The 23,656-nt window shown below is 38.9% G+C and overlaps 1 protein-coding gene across 1 annotated transcript in view; it reads right to left on the reverse strand.

Moving 5' to 3' along the window:
• The window catches only part of man1a1 (mannosidase, alpha, class 1A, member 1), a 187,076-nt gene that overhangs the window by 91,062 nt on the left and 72,358 nt on the right, over window positions 1–23,656 (reverse strand). The window contains exons 3-4 of the mRNA XM_084737405.1: window positions 19,546–19,661; window positions 10,028–10,108 (exon numbers count right to left, since the gene is read on the reverse strand). Of these exons, the coding sequence (XP_084593531.1) occupies window positions 10,028–10,108; window positions 19,546–19,661 (197 nt within the window). The remainder of the gene's footprint in view (window positions 1–10,027; window positions 10,109–19,545; window positions 19,662–23,656) is intronic.

Consider the following 23,656-nt stretch of genomic DNA (forward strand, 5'->3'; position numbering starts at 1 on the left):
GAATGATTACAGCAGCCAGTAACTCTTTCAAGACTAGACTTCAATCAGTGAGCTCTAACCGCGGTCGTCACTCGAGTTGTAAGAGGTGCACTTGACATGGTTCACTTTCTTCAATTATTCAAGCTGCGTCTTCTCATGTGTTAACTTATGATTACTGTACACGTCTGCCTTCACACTGACAGAACAGACCTTGTTAAGTAACCGAATGAGTCTTCCACAATGATGGATCAACCATTTTAACGGCCAGATTATCACTTGTTCTCACATAGCTGTGTGTTACATAAACACATAAACATAAAATTAAAATGCTCATGCTGTTCGCATCAGTTCCCTAACCTGCTGCTCGATTACATCTGCAGTTCGTACACCTAAATGTCTGCATTTTGCTTCAAAAACCTTAAATTTTCCTTTAAATTGTCACCATTTCTCTGTGTGTAAAGGAGGCCCGTAAGATACCTGAGAATCAAGCCTCTGCTTTGGTCTTCCAGTGATGGGATATTCGTTTTAATCTCAGTTGTTCTAAGGGATGAGACGGGCAACTGGGACACTCATCCCCGCCGTCACCAGATTACCGTGTCAGACACAACTAAAGGAGATTGGGATTAGTTTTCATCACAATCAAGCATCATCGCTGTTGTTCATTATAATCATTCCAGGATAAGGGCTTGGAGAGGATGAGATCCTCCTCTTTTGAATGACTAACATCAAATTTTAAAAGCAGATCTTCACAGCGAGGATTTGTTGATTCACACACTGTAATTTGAATTTTACACACTACAATCACTTCATGAAGAAGTCCTTTCAGGATTTTATTGTTTTTAGTAATTATACATACATAGGAGAGGTGAAAGGATTGCTGCTCAATACAAACGATACTATAACATCACTTCACCAAGTAACATTTCTCTTTTCACTCACTATCCCATTTCTCAGGTGTTCTTCATTTGCACTGATAATTCCTCCATCCATCCCTCATTACTTTCTTTCTTCTGTTTATCCAAACCGCTATAATAAGATTTTTAAAATCACCTCTCCCTTCATCCTTTTGAGATAATGTCTTCATTTCTTTCTTCCAAGATCACTTTCCTTTTCTCATTGCTTCGTGCCTTGATTTCTTTCTAACTCCTCTTATTGTTTCACTTCTTACTTCCAATTCCTCCCTTTTGTTCATTCTCCGCTCTTCTTTGCTTTCTAATTTCTGTCTTTTAATCCTCCACCAGGGTTTGCTGCAGGTGTAAATGCAATGTAGGACCTATTTCACTTGCATACCAGCAGAAAAAACTATGAACATGGTTTGAAACATTGCACCTATTTATTCGTTACTTTTATATGACTGATGTTAAGCTGCCATGTGTGAAGTCCACAGCACCTCTGCATTTACTGTTGGCACAGGTTCAAACTAGGGCTGCAGAATTAATGGCAATATTATCAAAATCGCAATATGGCCGACTGCAATATCCAAATCGTGACAAAACATCATTTAAATCAAGGACAAGTAAAAGTCTTGAAAATGAAAATTGTAATGCAAAAACGATCATTCCCACTGATCGTACGGCATCCTGCAATCTCAATTTCAGTCAAAATAATTGCAATATGACTTTTTCACCATATCGTGCAGCCCTGATTCACACTCCGTCTGGAAGTCGCTCCCTGGAGTTATCGTTGTTATAGTGCAGAGTGGATCGCACTCAGGCTGGACTCTGTCAGTGCTCCTAGTGTGAATACAGAGTAGTGGGTGAGGGTGATGGACGAGTTATAGGTGTCTCTGGTGAGAAATGCTCTGAGAAATGCTTTTTCGGCTGCGGGGGAACTTTTTGCTGCAATACCGTGAATGGCCACTTGGAAAAACTGGAGGCAAGGCTGAGTAAATACCCTGTCTAGTTCATTGCAATACATCTACGGCTAAAAAGCCTTGATTTTTGATTTTGCTGTTGATGCACACTCTCCCACAATGCAATGCACAGAGAAAATGCAGGAACCACTCACAGCAGGAAAAATGTACTGTGGCTGATGAACAGCTCAAGAAAACCTCAGAAAAAGAAAAAGTCCTGCAGCACAAGTATTATATTATTTCCTGTTGGTATAAAACAGTTAAGTTGGTTGATATTTCTATTATAACTGAAAAAAGTAAAGATTAGTATGAGTGTGTGTACAGTTAGTGTGTAGTACAGACTTGTGACAAAGCATCTCTCTCCATTTTCTTCATGTTTCAAATTTCTTTACTTGCTTCCGTTCAATTAATTTTGTACTTTCTTTCATACTTCTCTCAGGGTTTCTCCCTTTTTTTTTCTTCCACAATATTCTCCTTCATGCACTGCTTCCTTCTCTTTGACTTTTCTTTCTTTCATTCTTGCTGCTGTGTGTCCTTTGTCCGTCCTTCCCTCCTTGAAGCACTTAGCTTTGATTAGCAGGAGGACTGGAAGCCTTCTACTTTGTTCATCTCTCCATGCATTGTTTACATCCTTCCTACAGCCCTTCCCTCCTTCCCTTTCTTCAGTGGATGAGGTTACACGCTGTGATCTGTATGCAGGCTGGGATGTTAAAAGCCTGCCAGCAGGGTGCGTACAGTCAGGACCAGCTGTACTTTTACTGATCAAATTTTCATCAAAGGCCCAGGTCTCTTTGAGTCAGAGCCAGATGAAGACCAACAGGGAGAACTGGAGTGACTCCTCTCCTCTGCCTGCTCCTTCTGTCTGTCTCGAACACCTCTCATCGCTCTTTGACTCCTCCTTCAACCTGCTTCAACCAAAAACTACAAAATATTCATCTAAGCCTGCTGACACCAAGGATGGTTTGGTGATAGACCCTCACCTCTGATTGACCAGAAATGTGAAATTTCAGTTCCCATGTAAAGATTGAAAGAAGTTAAACTGCAAGTTGAAGTTTAACTAGTAGCAGTCAAAATGGCAGTTGAAGAGTAAATGTTAAAAGCTGTTGAGTGTAAGTGCAGCAAACCAGACTACAGACTGATGCTTTAACTATGCACAGACACTTAAACTGCTTTCTTCTCTCACTTTTTAAATGAGAGTTCATAGCGCTTGAAATTAAGGACGTCTCGTTGTCTAGGGGACAGTAAAAATAGCACCAAAGATGTAGTGTCGGGCAAAATTCTGGGAGAGTAGAGAAAACTTTTCATTATAAATAAAATTATGATGTTTATGTGTCATGTAATACCCAAACTTTTCCATGCAAAGGTCCCCCATATAGCATTAAGTTAAGGCTACTGCCCCTCTTTTGCAAGATGTCTTGAAAAACCCAAAGCCGACTGTTCTTTTGTTCAGCCTCGCTCGGTGCTTTTGTTTCAAGTGATTCAGAAGTTCAGACAGTTTTTAAAAACTAATTTGAGAGGGTCTTGAGAGAACACATTCAGGGTGCTCATAGCCACTTTTACGTGCAGCAGTAAATCAAGACTTTATGTGCGCCGCATCATACTTGTGAGTTTCATTTGGCCAGGAGTTCTGCAGAGTTTTTGCAGCAGAGCTTTTGGTTTTCTCATCAGGTCCTCTCCTTTTCAAAAACATGTCACTTTTTGTGAGATGGCACTAAATTTCATGAGCAGAGCAGCTTCATGGCAGGGAGTAGTCCAGGTCAGCGCTGACAGCTTGACGTGATCGTGATGATGTTTTGACTGGCAGGTAAGAACAAGGATGGCCATGGCAAATAACATTCTGAAATGTGATATATTATTCCAAATCTATTTTTTGTTATTGCCGAGCCCCCCTGGAAAACCCTGGAGGTCCCAAAGTTGGGCCTGTGCCCCCACTTTGAAAATCACCGGTACAAAGTGTCTTTCTCATGTTTATATCAGTAGAGATGCACTGAGCAACTTTTTTCTCTTCCGATCTAATTCCGAAATCTGAATTTAAATATCTGCTAAAATCGATATCAGAGCCCTTTTTCTTGATGATGTTCATTATTAGTAGTTGTAGTATTATTAGTAGTATTAGTAGTAGTAGTAATGTGTTTAAGTTCACATCCAGTCAGGCTTGTGAGGCTCAAGTGCTGCAGATAGTGTTGAGAGGCATCCCTCTTTTCCCATCATGCATTGCTGAGAGTTTAAATTTACTATTCCATAGCACAAAATACAAATGTTACCTTTTGTCAGTGTTTGTAATGGGGTCGGGCCCATGGATGATGATGCAGAACTGATGAATATGTATTTTAAGGAGTGTCAGCCAGAGAGCGTAAAAATGGAGGCCGGACTTGCCGTTTTACTTGCCGAGGAAAAAATATAAAGTACTGCCCACATTGTAATTAATTCCCAAAATATATAAACATCCATGGCAATATTTCACTATGGACATCACCATATGTCAGTTCAGTAGTTCAGCAGACATTGTTCAACCCCAGTTTGTAAATTGTTTGTCAAGAACATTTATGTTTTAATTGTTATTTTGTGTTGCTTTATTGTTTGAACCATGAGTGAGGTTGCTAGTATATTTCTTCACTCCAGCTTTGTTGAGTTGTGGCGTGGTCTGCATCTCCAGAGTTTAAAATGAGAAGCAGGTTTGACATCATAACTCGGAAATGGCATTAAATAATTACACTTGATAGAAATGTAAGACGGCATCATTTCTATCTATACCATTATTGGATGGGATCAGTTCCATTTCTCTATAAGAGTACATAATGTAAAACAGAGGCTCCTCAGAGGACGGTGCTCGTCAGGGCACAGACTATAATGTAATCTAAGGAAAATTCATGTTGAAGAAAAAGGAAAAACGAAAATCAGTGTTCACTTTTTCATTGAGTGGGCTTCACATTAACAAAGACTCCTATCTTCAGTGAATCCATTTTCCAATTCAGACAGCCACACTACAGAATGCAGAAGAAGTCAAGGGCCTGAGTAGCTTCTGAGGTCACTGTCTAATCTTTTGTATTCCTCTCTATTCAGCTGTCAGCCGCTCTCTCTATCTCTGCTCTGACGGTCTCTTTGGGTTTGAGGGTTGAACATCTTCTCAGGAGGTCAGGTACAGTCTCATCTAATAGATACTCCAAATGGAGAGTTACATAATGCCTGACCAGTGTTCAATTAGTCCATTTTTGTTATAAAAATATCATTCTGCAAAATGTACCTCATGTACAGCTCCATTTTATCTGTGAGAGCTTTTATCAGAAGTGTGCTGACAAAGGGACTGGTTTTACAGGTGGACGTTTAGTATGTAAAAGAGGAAACCTGGAGTACTCTTCAAAAAAAAAAAGTACGATGTGACAACTCAGAATGCAAGTTATTTCATTTAATTAATTATCATTCATGCATAAATTCTTAACAGTTTAATTTGCTTTCGTTGTGAAAATTAGAGGAATCTCATTTGGCTGCTTTGACCAAGTGTGCAAACTCTTGTTTTACAGGGCAAAATAACATCAATAAATAATAACATAGACACTGGCACTGTGTGTGCACTTATAAATACTTACTTACAATATAAGCTGTGGCTCTCATTTTGCATTACTTGGCATAATGTTTATAACTCACAAAGATGTAAGACTAAGGGATCTAGGTTGTTAGATGTATCAGTGATGCTAATAAGATGTCTGTTGAGTGAATTACGTCACTATCTGCCCCAAATCTGCTAATACTGAAACCTCCTGTGTGTACTATTTTACCGTTTTAAAACTGAATTAATTGGAGGTTGTAATATATTTAAAAATGAACAGGATCAAGCTTTGTGTTTGTGTCTGTTCAGGGTTCTGCCAGTATGAGCTCAATTCATTCCAGTACATCTCCCAGTTATCTGTCATTGAACCCAGCAGGGATTGATGCTGTTTAATCCCCAACACCCCCTTCAGTCTTTTAGCCCTGCATCAACAGTCCTTCAGTGGTGCACCACCTGCAGCAGTCAGTCATCTTGTCCATAAAGAGCCTTCCTCCAAGGCCAGCAGTCAGCCATCCATCCTACACCTCCTCCATCCTTCAGGGGACCCTGACCTGCAGCTGAAGGAGAGGGGACCCCCTCCAGCTCAGATGAGATACAGGAGTCTTGAACTGACTGACTCTCATAAAAAAGAAATGGAGCTAAGAGTGACTGCTGAGAAATGATGAGGAGTAACAGTTTGCCTCCACTGTTTCACACTTGTTGACAGGATTATCAGTTCAGATGATCTGCAAGCTGCTGTTTCCAATGGAGCAGGCTTTTGTCATGACTGTGAATAACAATGAAGCTCAATGCTGTCCTTCTACACTCTTAAATAAAAGCTTTTGTTTATTTTGCTTCCATTTGCAGGACAAATCTGGATGGGGAAAGTGGATGGCAGCGCTTGGCCCTCCCTCATTATCACTTCTGAGGTGCCCTTGAGTCAGGCCCTTAACCCCAAACTGCTTCAGTGGAGCTTCCCAGTGGCTGCAGATAAGAGGCTCTAATCCCTCTCAACGAATAAATAAATAAATAAAGCAACATCATCTTGGCCTTATGGAAATCTTGACGTTAAACAAGTTTCCCACACATTCAAACTTTTCCATGACTTTTAGATGACACCCATAATAAAATTTCCCTGACAAATCACAACCTATATTTTACAGGTCTGTTTTTGTACTAAAGTGTTGTGTACTTTTCTCCAAATGTTAAATATTGTATGAAAGTATAACAGCAACAACATTTTTGATCTCTCATAGTTGGACCTGTTCATGTTCACTCCAAATACTCCAGACAGACAATGCATTGTCCTTTATCAAAAAATATAGTTTTACAAGTCTGGAAATGGTTTTCACACATCACAGAAAACTGAAATGAGTGTATTCTTTGGTATTTGATTTAAATAATAATGTGATCATTTGGCTGAGAGTGAATATGGGAGAATGTGAGGAGAAAATGAAGAACTGTACGTGAACAAAATGCTGTCACCTACTGAGACATATTTAAGCTACAGAAAATAAATTCGCCATGATGTTACATTTGCACAAAAGGTTATTCACAGAAGATTACTGGAGCAATTCATTTTGTTACAAAAAAAAAAGAAAGAAAGAAAATATCCATGACTGGTCAAAAACATTGAAGGGTTTCTCTAATTACATGACTTTTCAAGGCCTGGAAAACAACATTATGAAATTCCATGATTTTTCCAGGTTTTGGATAACTGGAGAAACCCTGCTTAAATTTCCCGTACTTTAACATTTTCGAGGAAATTACAAATAAATCAATAAATCCTAAAAATAATTAGTAGATTAACCAACAATGTAAATACTTATTAGCTGAAGTCTTGCTGCTATTTAAGGCCGACTTAAAGTACCGTTTAGGTTTGAAATTACTGTGGAGAGAGATGCATTTAAAGGCGTAATCTATATGATTTGTGTTATATATGTGTAAGTCTATCTTTGTTACTGATTTTGGAGAACTGATGCATAAATTACAAACTAATATTTAAATTGTTAGATGTCTACAAAAGTGCCGTCGTTAAATACTCCATTTTCTTCTTTTCATTTTAAAACTTTACTTTGGTAAGTGTTTTCTTTAATAAGGGACAATTACTGTTTCGGTTTGTGTCGTTATTGCTTGTTTTTAAAGCCATAGCTTGAACATCCAGGGCTGGACAAATAAGATATAAAGTTCCTGTATATTTTCTGTGTGTTACAGAGCTGAAATGTTCATTGTGCTTGGAAATGGGTTTTGCAACCAGACAACTCCCAGTCTGACTCCTGCCTGCTCTCGCTCTCCCTGCTAATAAAGAAGCACTTAGCCTCGCAACTCCGGTTCGCTCACAGCAGAGGAGATACAGGATCGCGTGTATACCTGTATATGTGTATTAAAGCACAGAATACAGCGAGAGCGAAGATCAAAGTCACTCAGAGAAATCCCTCTTGTAACATCAGTCAAGAAACAGCAATGAACTCTGAAGATCTTTCAAAAATACACTCAGCGGGTAACAGGTTTTGAGGGGTTTTAAAAGCTTTTCTGCAGGTGATTTGTGGAGTTATCCATTCTTTGAAGGAGCCTTATCATTCATTAAGAGACTGAGGCGTGTAATTAAAAGAGAGAAAGAAGAGAAGATATTGAGAAAAAGTCAGTTTAACACGAAATCCCCGCATTGGCAGAGTTGAACATGATCTGAGTGTAATACCCTGCTGATGTCATTTTCACAGCCTCTTGTCACTAAGCTGATTCACACATGCACATACACATCGACTCAGCAGGACTGGCGCTATGAGTAAAGTGAGAAGCCCTGTGGAATCTCTCTCCTCTCTCATTTTTCTGAATAAAGCAAGTCGGGAGCAATAATTTGTCAGCACTCAGACACTTCAGAATATATTCTGTCTCCCAAGGCCGATGGAACACCACCTTTCTTTTCCATTTCACCTCAACAAAACTAAGTCTTTAAAAAGAAAGTGTGAAAAATGGGTTTTCTATGTCTGAGGCGCCTTGTAGGCAACCTCAGGTTTACTAAGGTTCTTGCTAACAAGAAAGACAGTTCTGTCTGCAAAACCAAAGAACTTAGATGCTACCTTTTGAGTTTTATATGTGAGGTAATCCATGGTGTGTTTAAAGGGTAACTTTGGTACTCTGGACCCTGTTTTCCTATCTTTTTGTGTGGGACAGCAATTGAAATAGGTCCAGTATTACAATGTCATTATGACCATTTGTGCAACATCCATATGTCCACTAAAAGTTCTGTTTCACCACTGACAGGCTGAGAAGCATCTGATAACATTATGGAAAGGATCCCTACAGAAACATTCCTTTCTGTTAAAGATCAAAATCCTTTTTACTTAACCACAGTTGTTTTATCGCTCTTGCCAAAAACAGCAGGCTCCGTTTACAGAAAACAGCACTTTTATCATCATCATCTTCATTCAAACAAAATAAAACTCACCCAAACCCTCTCTTGGTTTGTCGTTCCACTGTTCCAACAATCACTTACTCTGGTTTGGATGGAATAAATCTTTAATTCAGAGGAGTGAGAGGGAGGTCTGACATCAGAGCAGCAGCGTAGAGAAACAGTGTGTACAGCCAGAGCATTTTCAAGGATACAAGGAGATTCATATATAATTTACAACAAGGTTGTATAACAAGATTTCAACATAGATTCCTTCTTGATTGATTGGAATTGGCTGATGAGATAAATAAAAATATAGCACAAACTAATCTGGGGATGAATTAAGTCGTTTCACAGCCTGAGAGAAGAAGCTGCTCTTCAGTCTGGTGGTACAGCAGCGGTTACTTCTGTATCTCCTAGCACAGGAATTTTGTCTTCTTAACTTTCCTTAAGAAATGCAGCTGTTTCTGAGCCTTCTTTACCAGGGTGGAGATGTCTGATGTCCTTGACAGCTTCTCTATGATGTTGATTCCCAGGAACCTAAAGCTGTTCACCTGCTCCACTTTAGCTCCACTGATGTTGACAGGGGTGTGTGTCTTTGAATCCTTTGAATCCTCAATGATCAACTCCTTGGTTTTGCTGACACTGAGCGGTAAGTTGTTCTGCATTTTCACATTTAAGACGGTGAATAAATGTTTATTTTGATCAAACCAGAATTGGTGATTGACTCGAGTTTGAATGAAGTTTTGGTGAGAGCAGTAAAACAGCTGTTGTTTAACCAAAGGTTTTATCTTATTATTTCCATAATGTTGTCAGACACTTATAACAACCTGATCCTGTTTGTGGCAAAAACGAGCACTTTCAGAGGGCATACATTGACAGCGCACAACTGCCTATGAGGATTACACTGCAGCCTGTTTTGCAGCTGACAGCTGCAGCGGCCTCCCTCAATACAGGATCACTTCCAAAAATTGTTGTTTCCATTAGTCATTACCAAAGTTACCCTTTAACCCTTACACTAGCTTGGTATGAGTGCCAACATACTATGGCACTCAGTGTGATACACTTATCTGTACCAGCTATTAGAGGGCATATTACAAATATTTTCAGCATATTTCAAGCACTCATTCATTCACTCAACCTCCACCATCCATCATCTGTTCTGTTCCATCTGTTACATCAATCAGCAAACAGGCAGCAAGATCACACTTCAAAGTTTCCTTCACTGCAGAGGTACCATGAGAAAAAACACCACAGGAACCTTCTGAATGTTCCTTACCTCTTTCCCGGACAGGTAGTAGGCGGAGAGCAGACCTCCAACAAACCGGATGTTCACCTCAAACACAGACACTTCTGCATTCTGCAACAGGGACAAAGAGAAGAAACATGAGTGAATGAATGAGCAACATAAACAAATGAGCCATTAAGGTGTTCTGAAGTGGCTAATCCAGCAATATTTTAGCAATGTGCATGGTGTTGTGTATCATGCATGTGTTTAGGGAGTACTGAGCAGTGGGTACCTTTGCTGCAGGAGTAGAATTTTTATCCTGCATTGTGGGTGTTTGGAGTATTATCACGACACAAAAGAATTTCAAATGGATTTGTATTTTTAGGCACACTAGATAAAAGGGTGGTAGTGTTGGTTGGTTCGCCACTTTGGTCTTGAATGAAATATCTCTGCCACTATTTGATGCAGTGCCATGAAATTTGGTGCCAACGTTCATGGTTGCCAGAGGATGAAAACTGACCGTTCTTAAGTCCCACCCCTTTTTGGCTCTGTGCTCCAATAACAGTTGAGCAACCTTGGTATCCAGTGGAAGCTCTATCAGATTTCTTATTTTCTGTTTCCTGTACTTAGATATGTTGTGTGCTTGGCTCGTCTATGTTGAAAAGAAAACCACACTTTGAAGATGGTTAAAAGATGTTGCTGGGGAACCTGCAAAAGCCACATGGTCACATTTCACTGATTTCACATTCTTAATTCAGCTACAGCAAACTCAAACGGTCAAAACTCAAACTCAATATACAGCTAGTACTTGGAAGAGACACTGCATGCCAGGAAAGGGCAGCACAAATATTTGTATTTTCTACTTTATTTATTGTCCTCTACTTGATGAGCAGGAACAGCTAAATGTAGCACATTACTAAAAGAGTAAACACAATAAATCGTAAATAAATCACATCACAATACTTGTGTATCGTCTCAGCATTCAGTTCAAAGCAAAGCCTTAATGCAGCCTCATTGAATCGATCCGCTAGCAAACATGCACGCTGAAAGATATTCATTAATATATGAGCAAAATCTTTTGTCATTTTGTCCTCTGGTTTATCAGCAGATTTTTGAAAGGTTTTTCAAAAATCTGATAAGGCTGATAAAATGCACTTATTCCAAACTGTCACAGGCTTCACATCGCCTACAAAGTTAAAAAAGAAATCCTTAGATACCAAACATTTCCATAAATGACAGCGATAAAGTGTGCTACATCTAAAAATACAATGCCTCTATTTCTAGACAGTTTTTGGCAGAGAAAATGGGACAAATAATAACAAAAATTGCAAGTTTGTAAAGCCATTTGTCTCGGCAGCAGAACAATGGAGCTTCATCTCTCCCTCTCTCTCCCACTCTCTTCACGTCTTTGTGAACAGATTCCTGACTCAGATGAAGTTTTTGTGCTTGACTGACAGCTCTCATAAGCCACTGCTGTCAACCGCAGATAGGACAATACACTCTGTCCTGTGAAAAAAAAAACAAATTATATGCCAGACAAAAATGTGTCCCGTCATCCCCCTCCCCAAGTCTGAGTGACTGATTGTTGAGTTAGATTGTGTTGCTAATTCGTCCTAATTAAAACTGAATCATTTCCTCCACAAAACACAGGCATCTGGAAAGAAAAAGACAATAGTATGGCTTCCTATTGCCTGCTTTTTATTAGCGGTGCAGTTTTAAATAAGCTAGAAAAGTGAAACAGTTAAGTTGTTGGAATTTAGGAATATTTTAGCTTAATTTTACCAGTTCTGAATGCGGTACTTTTAAGCAAACATTTCCAGCACTTTTCCTGCAGTGTCTGCCTTACTTTAACATCCATCACAGCTTTAAACTGTCGGACAATGACCCTCTGAGTCAGCAGTTGTGTGGCGTTATCTCACTCCAGCAAGAGGGCCTGACAAAGTTGGAGGGCGAGAAGTCAAGCCTCCTGATGTTGCAACATTAAAGCCATTACAGAGCTCACACGAAACTGACTAAGCATGACCTTTTACCAGCAGAGAACTAATTAAGGACTATAGCAAGATGAGTCGATGAGATAATAGTCCAATAAGACCTCCTTAGATTAAAAGTGTATCTTATGATCTTTTTTATAAATGGTTTGTTGCCTGGACAAACTGTGCTGTTGGCCTTAAAACTGCAGAAAACTCAAACCTGTACTTTTAGTTTTCTCATTGCAGGAAAAGTTCGGTTACCTTTTCCCCATCAGTCACTTTACAGCTTGTGATCGTAAGTTGTGTTCCAGCGCGTTTGAGTTCTGACAGGAGAAGTCTGGGGAGTGCTACAAACCCTGTAACTCTTGCTCTTTCTCTTTAAATAGATTTAAAAGTGCTGCTTAGCTGCTTGTGAAGAAATAATGGCAGTGACCTGTGTGGCTCCTGCACTGGGACTCTGAGTGAGGTGTTGGAGCTGCGGTCATATTTTCTCAGGTTTTGTGATGCAGGCAAAACACTGTTCCAGTCATCGCACTTAAAATAGCAGAAAGTAATGCTGAAGTCATGCCAGGTACTGTTTTTACCAACATCTAGGGATGTCACAATTACCATTTTCTGGGCTACAGAGGTTCGGAGGTCCTGACAGCTGCGCTACTGTAATGCATAATTTGGCAGTTTGCTTGATTAAGATGAGTGGAAGGTCTTTTTTATGGTGCGGGGAATCAAATCTCACAAAAGCACATTTTAAAGAAACTAAGTCAGTTCCTGCACACACTTATCACCTGTGCATTGATTCATAAAAGTCAAGGACCTTTCTCAAGACATATCAATCATAAAGTGACAGCGCTGAAATGCAGCTCAAAATTGCATAATAATCCACATCTGCATTGGAAACGGCAGGACTTTTTTAATAAATCAATGCAGAGGTGACAGGTGTGTGCAGGGTTAGTTTGATTAATGCACAGTTTTATAGATTTGGCGGTGCAGATTAAAATGTCCAAACAAAATACTTACCCAACAAATAAATATCCGAATAGTCCTGCTGCTAAACATTTGCCTAATTTCCCCTGTCATCTATTTTTTTTAAATGATAACAGCAAATCTAATCTAAAACTGTTACTGCCTGGCACTGACATATATTATGTTATGATGTACAGAATAATGAAGTTGCTTCTGACACACACATTACACATTTCCCCCCTGGCCTGCAGTGCTATTTATCCATCTTGGTGTGAGTTGTAGTGTTTCAGATACCTGCTGTAGAGATATCTGCCCTCTCACCAATATGATGGGACTAAAAGGCACTCGGCTTGTGTATTATATTGGAAAGAAAGCAGATATCTCTACGACTGATATCTCCAAAACTAAGCTACTCACACCAAAACAATTTACAGCATAACCAAATGTATTTTTCTATTATATTAATCAATAAAAATTCAATCTAAAAACACACATTACAGGCTAAGATAACCATGTATATTAGATTGTACTGTGTATGGAATAATATATCACTTATCTTTGTTTTGATATCTGCATTATATAGTACATCGGCCACTATGTTCTCTGAATATCATGCAATGTTCAAAGACTGTGTGAAGGTAAAGAACTGTGGCTACAGAGTAGGAAAAATCTTTTTAGAAAACATTGCACATTGAATACTGCTGGCTAAATTTCCCCTGGCTCCTGTGGCTCTGGCTGAGTGCACAAATGCCAGATCAATTAAATTAAATTCACTAAAATCTAGTAAAACCACTAGCTACATCATATTTTTGTCCCTTGCACAATTTACTCCTTAGCCAGCCGCTCTTGTGGCATTGAGAGGGTATGAACCATTAGTCCATACCCCGCAGTTTCTGAGAGAAACCGTTTACACAGCAGTTACAAGGAGCACAAAAACATAGCAGAACTGTTTCCTCCACTGACCACTGCTGTCATGTTACTGTGCGCTGGTGTGCTGACAATTCAAAGCCACCTGAACCCTTGTGCTTTGCTTAGGGACAGTTATATTGATGTGGACATGCAGCTTAAAGACATGAAGCGTATGTGGATTCCCTCCTTTTCTAAATCTGTTACTTCAGGTCTTCTTGGCGGAGCGTCCAGAGACAAACACTCCTGGCTACTGTCATCACTTCTGTATTCATAAGTCTCAAACAAGCTCCCATATTTGTTAAACAAACCTTTGTCTTTCTCTGTCTCTTTTTCTCTCTTTCCTGTGTCTCACAAGGAAAGAGAGAAAAAGTTATCTGACAACTAAAGGTAACTGTGCCTTAAAGGCTCCTATAAGCTGTGGTGCAATGGGAGCATTTTTAAGTTTTAAACTTCTTCTGAGAATGTAATTTAAAGACTTACTTTCCTGGCTTATTTCACTCGAGTTGCAAAAGTTTATCGTTGTTCATAAAGACATAACATCAGTCCTCGTCTTGTGATTCCATGCCATCTATCATGCTGTCAAATCTGTTTTTTTTTGTCTGCGTGATTTTTCAGAAAAACATCTGAGGTAAATGAGGAGAAATGTCGAAATCGACTAACATTAGCAAACCTAAATAGATTTAAATTTTTAAGCCTTCCCGTGGTGGCTTCACAATAACTGCCTCCCCATTAAAAAGCACTTACTTTAAAGCACACGCAGAAAGTGTCGAGCATCAGAGGTAGCTTTATGTCTCGACTTTATGCTACTGCAGCAGATCAGAAGACAATGGGCCCCCTGCTGTGAGCGTGCGGTTTGAGTGACAGGACGACTGCTGGCTGAAAGTAAGACAGGATTATGCACAGGGGATTTTGGTGGCACTGGAAATTCAGGTGTGGCAAACCTCCACAAGTGAAGCTGAAACACTGAACATCCACAGTTTTGGAAACAGCTCAGTGAAGAGGATTAAAGCTAATCTGAAGGCGTACTTGACTACAGTACTTGATGTTTATATCATGTTAGACATACATAGTCTTTAGTCCTGAGATGCATAAACTGGTATCTGCAAACATGGTCATGTTTGCAGTCACGACTTCACTAAAGGAGGGACAAAGCCACTGTTTATTCTGTTTCTCTTTAATGAGCAGCTCTTAACAGGGACGTTATAATGAGGACGGTTCCACAATAAAGGCAAACATCAAAGAAAAGGGGCAAAGTGTGTGTGTTTTACTTGCAGACGTTTCTACATGTTCCCGTGTCATTAGGCTTATCAGCAAAAGTACAGCAGTTCTTCGGAAATGAGCACTGAAAAACATACAGTCCTTCTATACCTTTGATGCCTTTTATCAAAACTACTTCATTATATTCTCTGTAGAAAATTATCTCAGTATTTTTAACTGAGTGCAATATTTTGTAGAGGTCGATGGATACGGGTTTTTCAATGGCAATATATAATACCAATATCAAAACAGGGGAAAGTCATGTCATTAATCGCCAAGTATTTTGATAATCAATTAATTGTTTTGACTGAACTCTCTAATTCTGATTCTTAAATGTGAATATTTTCTGGTATCTTTACTCCTCTATGACCGTAAACTGACTACCTTTGGATTGTGGACTAAACAGAACGTTTGAGAATATCACCTTGGGCTCTGGGAAACACTGACTGGTCTATAAAATGTCAGGAAATTTTGAAAAATCAAAAGTCAAACAACTAATCAATTAATTGAGAAAATGATCTACACTAGGGATGTGATGATAACTGCATCGCTGCGGTCACATGATCACATGATAGAGGTTGAGCTCATTACTGTCATCACTATAAATTAATAATTTGAAGGGTGACTCTTACAATGTGTTTCATGTCAGCACATTGATCTATTAATTCACCTATGGATTAATGCTACATTGACAGCAAACTAACTTTTTCGTCCACTTTATTAGATAATCGATCTGATTAATCGGCCGATTGTTTAATCTAGGGCTGCAACTAATGATTATTTTCATCATAGATTATTCTAAGGATTATTTTCTTGATTAATCAATTAGTTGTTTGATCATTAAAATGTAAGAAATGGTGAAAATTGTTCCCAAAGCCCAAGATGACGTCCTCAAATGTATTGTTTTGTCCACAACCCAGTGCTTTTCGAATAATAAAACCTGAGAGGACGAAAGAAACCAAACTCAGAAACAGATTCATTCCTAATTATCCATTCAGCAGTATTTTAGTACAGTCTCACGTCTTTATGTTTGTGTGTAACTCAGTGTGTGTGTGTGTTTGTGTGTGTGTGTGTGTGTGTGTGTGTGTGTGTGTGTGTGTGTGTGTGTGTGTGTGTGTGTGTGTGTGTTTGCGCTAAGAAAACAGTAAGCAGTAATAGACTTGTGTATGGATCCATGAGATGTGTTTTGGCTCTTTGCCTCTGGGTTTTATTGATAACATTGTGGAAGACAAATCAATACACTCATTTCCTGTCCACACACACACATACACACACGCACACACACACAGAAACAGACATTTCTTTGACTCCTGTGCTCACGTGTCATGTTTCACTTATCAAACCAGATTTGATTTCAGGATATGGAAATTGTTTATCTACATGTGTTTTTGTGTAAATTACACATTTTTGGGATATTTGGCAAAGTCAGAGCAACAGAAATTTTGTTTCACTCAAAACAACTTTTGTGTTGTGTTACGTGCATCGTGATCTATTCCCAGCAGAGCCCATTAGAAACCTGGATAATTGCACCATATTGAAAATAACATTAAGTTTTATATCATGTCATTAAGGTTACATTTAGTATATAAAATATTAAATTCCCAGCAATTTGAGCTTATTATGTTTATTATATTATGTCCTGATTGTACTGTGTCTATAAGGCCTTAGTTGTTTGGTCTCCTGACTCCTTACAATGAAAATAAGCTTTAAAAATACAATTTTAATAGAATATTTTCTTAAGGTTTTAATGTTTTCTAGTTCTGAAAATCGTGCTATATTATATTCACTGCTGCTTTCTGTTACCCACAGACACACACATCAGTGACTCAGCTTAGACAGGCAGATGGCTAAGTGCAGCAACATCAAGGCTTTTTTCCCATCCTATTGCTGATCGTAAACAACACGCACACACACGCACACATGCAATAAATAAATATACACACACTCTAAAATCCTAGCGAAGGAAAGCATCAGTTCACTTACAGTTCACTTACAGTGACCTACATGTGGTGAAATCCAGTCAGACAGCTCCCTGCTCGTCTTGTCACGTCTCTTTAGAAAGTTTACTTTAAGACTATTTCAAACATTAGATCATGAACATAAAGACAAAGTGTTCACCTGAATCAAAGCCAATAAATGTCCAAATAAAAAATCTATCATGACTTTCAGCCTTTGTCTGAAAAGTGGCATCAAGCAACAAATGCAATTACGTATTTTTCTCAATTTCATGAGCTTAACATAAAACTTTTACGGGACTTGAGATCGCTGTGTATAAGCTTTCGTCCTTGGCAACCAGCTTTCAAAAGGTCCCTGAGTTTCTAAGTGTTCTAATGAGTAGAAAACTGTGCATCTATTATTCTAGGTGATGGCAGGATACAAACACAGCAGACAACAAAATATGAAGAAGACAGATTTGTCTTTCATTTACTTTAATAGACACCTTTATCTTTTACCACCTCTTGCAATACTTGCATCATTTTATATTAACAGTAAATATCCCACCGTGCTTCTCTCTGATCCAACAATTTTCTGACAAGTGATGTTTTTCCCTCTTCAGACTAAATGCAAGTTGGAAGCAGATTATGTTTTCACTTCTGTGCGTCTGTCAGCAACATATCTCAAAGTTTTAGAGATTTGGCTGAAACTCCATACAGGTACTGATCTAGATTTTGAGTTTTTGCCAAATCTAGTTTTTTGTTTTGCATTCAAGTGCATCTTGAGATCCACAATGTTGACTAGTGACCAGCATCCATTTCAGCTCCTATTTAGAGGGACAGTCAAACTGCAAACTAATGGGCTGAAGTTCGGCTCTAACTTTATCTAAACTAGGTGCTAAATTAGTTATTTTATTTCACCTCCAGTTGTCTGTCAGACGCAGTGCTCCCATCTCTTGTCATTCACAGATCTGTAATTACATCGTGACCGAGTCTCAGAGCCTTTTCAATCAATGTGTCATGGATGATCCATCCACAAGTGGACAGCTTTCAGTACATCAGTACACACATGGCGTAAGATTGCATCTCCATGCATTTCAAGTGACTTGTCATCAGATCTCACTTCCCCTTTGTATATGCAAATAAACATGTAGATCATTCACATTTGCAAACATGAAATGCATCCTTGTTTTCAACCAGCACAAGTAAAACAGTAGTGGCAAACATGCTGCCACATACTGACACAATGTTTTTTTTTTGCAGAAAGAAAGTTGAAGGCAGATTTGTCTGTTTCTGTTCATAAACACACCAGAAAGATAATTCATAGTTGAGTCTCATTCACAGGACATCAAATACCAACATTTGGGGTTGGTTGAGTGTCCCAAAAACTGCAAAAAATGAGAACACTTGAGAAAACTGAGAAGGCGTGGGAGTAGGGTGCGGTTTCTGCAGATGCAGACGTCACTACACACTTCTGGTGGGTCGTGTCTATGCGTTGTTGTTTCGGCACAGTTTGCCTTGATGGTGTAAGATCTGCATAAAGTCGAAAGCTCAAATAATTAAGAATTGTTGGAGGCAGTGTTTCACAAATTCTCAAAAATTTGCTCAGTTTTGCAGAAGTCTGGGGACTTTCTTCACACGCAACAAAGGCTACTCCTATACTGGTTAAAGTTTACTGTAATTGTGAAAACCGACACATTTAATATCGCTAAAATGGTGAAACAAGTTGAAACAGTGCTCAAAATTCCTGGCAGGAAGAGGCACTACAGACACAGAGTAGCCACCGGTACAGCAATGCTGTGACAAACTGCCACGTTTTTGTTTTGTTTTTTTTTACAAAGAAAGACACAACTTAATATTGTATTTAATGTCGCATTTACAAGAAGGCATGAATGATTAAATATTTACAGTAGCCATTTTGTTTATGCAGTTTCTCCTGATGCAACAATTGTCAAAAATGCCCAGTTTTTGAAAGCATGTGTGGGGATATTGGGGTTAAATGGTGAAGTCAGTTGAAACAGAGTGTGTGTTCACAAACATCTCCTGCAGTTACAAGAACCGAAACATGATTTGCGTGACAGTGAACCAAAAGGAAATCGGACAGCTGTTTTGTGTAGACTTACAGGACGTCAACTGAGTAGGTGGTCCAAGAATATGTCCCAGGACACATTCCCATACACACTGCTGAAATATTGAGGCCATATGCAGCCCAGACCACCTCCAATCGGATCTCAATGCGTCCTCGATGTGTCTTTGGTGCATCCACGCCTGTACTTGTGCTGTCCACTTGTGATTGGACCCGGGACACATGTTAATACCAGGTGTAAAGGCCTGAGTCTCTGGTCCATTAACACCTGAACTTTAAAGGTGTTTTACATTAAATTCCCATTAAGGGCCAGACCTTCAAGGTTCCTCTCTGCCATTGAGATTAATGATTCAAGCCTGTATTGACTGCATCATGGTTTATGGCAGTGGGTCAAAGCTTTTGTAAAATCAATTCAGTTGATCATCACAAGGGCACTCACACACACTTGCTTACCACATTAAAGTCGAGGTTCTTCTCTACCCAGTCGGTAGCAGCATCAAACTCTTCAGACATTTCCATAATGTAGAGAGTGTCCAGAGCATCCACTATCGTCGCTCCTTTTATGCTTCCTGCAAGAGAAACAGATTGACAGATTAGAACTTGGCTCTTTCTCAGTACATTCTTCAAGGTTGTTGTGTTCAGTAGCATGTTTTATATATCATCTGTCTGGTCAAAGGAAACTTAAAATGCTGGTAAAGAAGATAAATAAAAAAAGTTTAACTTTAAAAACTGAGATAAAGTTCATTCAAATGTTAAAAGCTTGTTAGTCAGTGCACCATTCCTTTTATCAGTACGAATGACAACAGGTGTTAGCAGCAGCCTCACTGAAAACGCTCTGAATAAACAACAGAAGTTAAGAGTTATGTTTGGAGGTTGAATAAATTATTTTGCTCAACAGATGGTGAGAGGCAGCGATTATCGGCGCTGATGAAACGTCGGGAGTATTGCTCATCTCTGGTGATTAGCCTCATAGCAGGAGGGAAGACACACAGAGACACACAAACCATCATTCCACCGCTGTCATTACCCAAACCCCTTAACGAATCAAGCACCACCCGAACACCTTCGTCTGCGTATGTGCCGGGGAGCCCAATAAATCATTAAGCATGCAGCGCCGAGCCGTCAGCAAAGCTTTTAGTCCTAACATACTTGTTATAAACATAAGGCCTCATCTGTCTGAGCTATCTGACCACTTAGAGATGAGACAGAAAAGGCAAAAAAAAGAGAAAATAAATAGATGATGGGGAGGTGAAGAGAAAGGAACGAGACAGAAAGCAGGTATGAAAACATTAATACATCAGTGTATCTAGGCCGACCTGCAGAGAGAAGGGCAGGGAGTTAAGGTAAAAAGAAAAACGCTGAAATAATAATAAGGGTAGAAAAACAGTCCAAGTCAGGAGAGAAGAAGTTTGAAAATGATGTGGCTACGAAGTAGAGTCAAGATGAAAGCCAGAAAGCCGCAGGTTTGTTATTGTGAGAATCTGTGGGTTTATATCCCTCTGTAAGTGGTGGGAGGATGTAAAGGCAGCTAAAAGCTTTCCATTAGACACAATGCTGAATCATCAGCAAGAGGTGCAGAGCTACTGGTGTCCATCAGTACTCAGTCTAGAAATTATTATTATTTCTTTAAAATACCCACTGTGAGATGATAAGTCAGTCAACTGTTACAAGCTGTGACGCTGATTTTTATTACAAAGAAATAGATACAAATACTATTCCTGGATAAAGCTGCTGATAAACCTGAATCATTAACTTTTAATTATATTCAGACCAAAACATCCACTGGAAAGACTATGAGATGGTATTAAAGCTGAGGTAGGTGTTTATCTTTGGGGTCATTGGGCAAAAGTTCAGCGATAACGTTTAAGCATAATAGGTTTGGGCTATTAGACGAATATGTCGGCGATCACCGGTTGTGTGTGTTTGTTTTTTTGGAGTTTTATTTAGCTAATTTAATGGTCTGCCTCTGAACAAGAAGCAAGAGACGCTGCTCAGCGACAGCAGCACAGTACACAACTACCTGCCTGCAGAGGCAGAATATTTTCACATTTAAAGTGGTGAATTAAGGTTTTATTTCAATCAAGAGTTTAATTTCAGTTTTCTGTTTGAAAGTTTGAATGAACTGAATTAAAAAAACAATTAAGTGTGTCTTACTTCGGTAAGGAGGTGCAATGCTGTATTTTTCTGTTAAAGGAAAATAGATGTAAGAATATTTTTGATATCTGTAAGTTAATTTTGTTTATTTTTTGTATATAGCGAATGCACACAATGCACTAAATGTAGCAAACTGGCTGCTCACACACATATCCCAGCTGAAACTCTCACCAAAGCACCAGTCTGACTGGAAACTAAAACTGACTTTTTACTTCTCTGTTGGGACACATGTTAATAAATGAGCTTTTGAGGTGTTAATAGGTGGATGTTCTTACTTACGGAGCCAGTTTAGCCAGTTACCCCTGCCTCCAACCTTTATGTGAAGCTAAGCTAATGTTCTGTAATGTATCTAATCCAGTGAACAACAGTGACACCTGCTGGAAGTTTAGATAAAACAGTTTTTCGTTCTCTTTTCCCATCAGGCAGGAGGTCTGAAGTAGAAATCAGCCATGTGCTGGTAACCAAAGATAATCTCTTGCCATCCTACCAGAGTTTGATAAAAACCAATGTTTGAAAGTTAATATTAATCAGTGAAGTATCCATGTGATCTGAATGAAAGTTGTGCATTATTGTGTTATGACAGTGTTAGCTGTTTTTTTTCTGGTAATTTTTAGTTAATTAGTTAGTTAGTTAGTTGCATATTATTAATAGAGGACTATGCTAACCTACTGTAAAGACCTGGAAACTGCCCAGTTAAATGTTTTTCTTTGTGTATTTTACACTTGGACTGAGTAAAGTGCTAAAACGACAGCTGTTCTTACTGGTGTTTATTGGATGAAGTGTTAAGCTTGCTGGTTTGTGGACATCTAGTGAGGCCTATAAAGCCAAACTAATTGCCTCTTCGGTCTAGCTCCATACTTAAAAGGGTGTCCCTTATGTAGTCAGACCTAAACATTTAACATTTGGTTGAAGCATGCATGTTTTAGTGACAAACACTGTTATTCAGAGCCCTTCTGAAGAAAGTAAGAATGACAAACGATAATGCAAGGAAACACATATCAAAAATGCAATAAATGTGTAATCAATCATGCTGCATCATAGGCATAAAAATAAGAATGGACCAAACATCAAACTTGTAACAAAAGGCAAACATCATCAGTTATTGGTGATCAAATGATAAAGAGTGCTTTGTCAAGCCTCTGGTCGTGTTATACAAAGAGAGATGATGTGAATGGAGGTGTCAGCAGATCCAGTTACTGTTGTAGTCTCTTGTCCTTCCTGTTTTTCATCCATCTCACATTTTCACTCCATTGAAACCTCCAGAGTGACAAAGAGAAGACAAGACACTTTCCTCCCGTCCATTGTCTTGTCACTGTGCTTCCTTCCCCCTCACTGCTCTTCCTGTACCTGAGAGAGAGTGTGTGTGTGTGTGTGTGTGTGTGTGTGTGTGTGTGTGTGTGTGTGTGTGTGTGTGTGTGTGTGTGTGTGTGAGATGTGAGAGGTGAGAGGTACAGATGGTTCATGAGTGACCAGAATACTGATACGAGAAGAAAAGATGCTACACAGGACAGGAAAGGTTTGTGGAGGTTTTCTTGAAATTTGTTCTTCTGAAAAAGGAAAATATCTCAAGGTAACAGAAGTATATTCATTCTCTTTCCAGTTTTTTAATTTTTTTTAAGTGTGTTTAATTATTGTGGCTGACTCGATCTCCGTTCAGGTTGAGGTTGTGTGGACCTTCCCTGGAAATAACTATTCTCTATGTGCTGATAAGGGTTGGTAAAGGTTTTAGTTGTTCCACCCTGACAAGTTCAACAAAACTAACAGGAAGGAGAGACAGATGTTAATCAAGCCCACTGCCCTGAGAAGAGGTCTAATCAGGCAAAATCAGTGAAAACACTTGTGTGGGTGGATGATGGGTGTGTGGGGGGCTTTAATGTAATGCCTACTACTGATTATATTTCTTTTTTTTTTTCAACTCATTGTTTGTTTAAATAGTGGAAACCTGACATTTGTGACACTCAAATTGAAAGCCAAAATATGTAAGAGTGTGCCGGTTAATAATAATTTATCTGGATACTGAAATCTTTCTATGACAAAATTACAAGATATACTTTTAGTTTACTGTTAAAGATGGAGAACAGCTGTCGTTCTCAGTGAACTTGAAAGGAAAATATACACCTAAAATAATATCAAGATCTATCTAATCACTATTAACAATCTAAATTACAATCTTTTTCTTAATTTTGAAAGGCCTTGTAAACTAAAGACTTGAAATTGCATATGGATTTCTCCATTTGTACCATTAAAACACAATATTACATTAAAGATTAGGGCTGTAAGAAGATATTGTGGCAGTGGTTAATTGTGGTGATATCTATCTTCACTGTGCTGACTGCATAAAAAAAGTTTACTTTTTAACTTTTTATGCATATGGTGGTTTAATCTTTATACTGTGACAATTCTCCTAAAA

Source organism: Lutjanus erythropterus, chromosome 15 (genome assembly GCF_056507025.1).
Source record: "Lutjanus erythropterus isolate fLutEry1 chromosome 15, fLutEry1.hap2, whole genome shotgun sequence".
NCBI classification, from domain to species: domain Eukaryota; kingdom Metazoa; phylum Chordata; class Actinopteri; order Lutjaniformes; family Lutjanidae; genus Lutjanus; species Lutjanus erythropterus.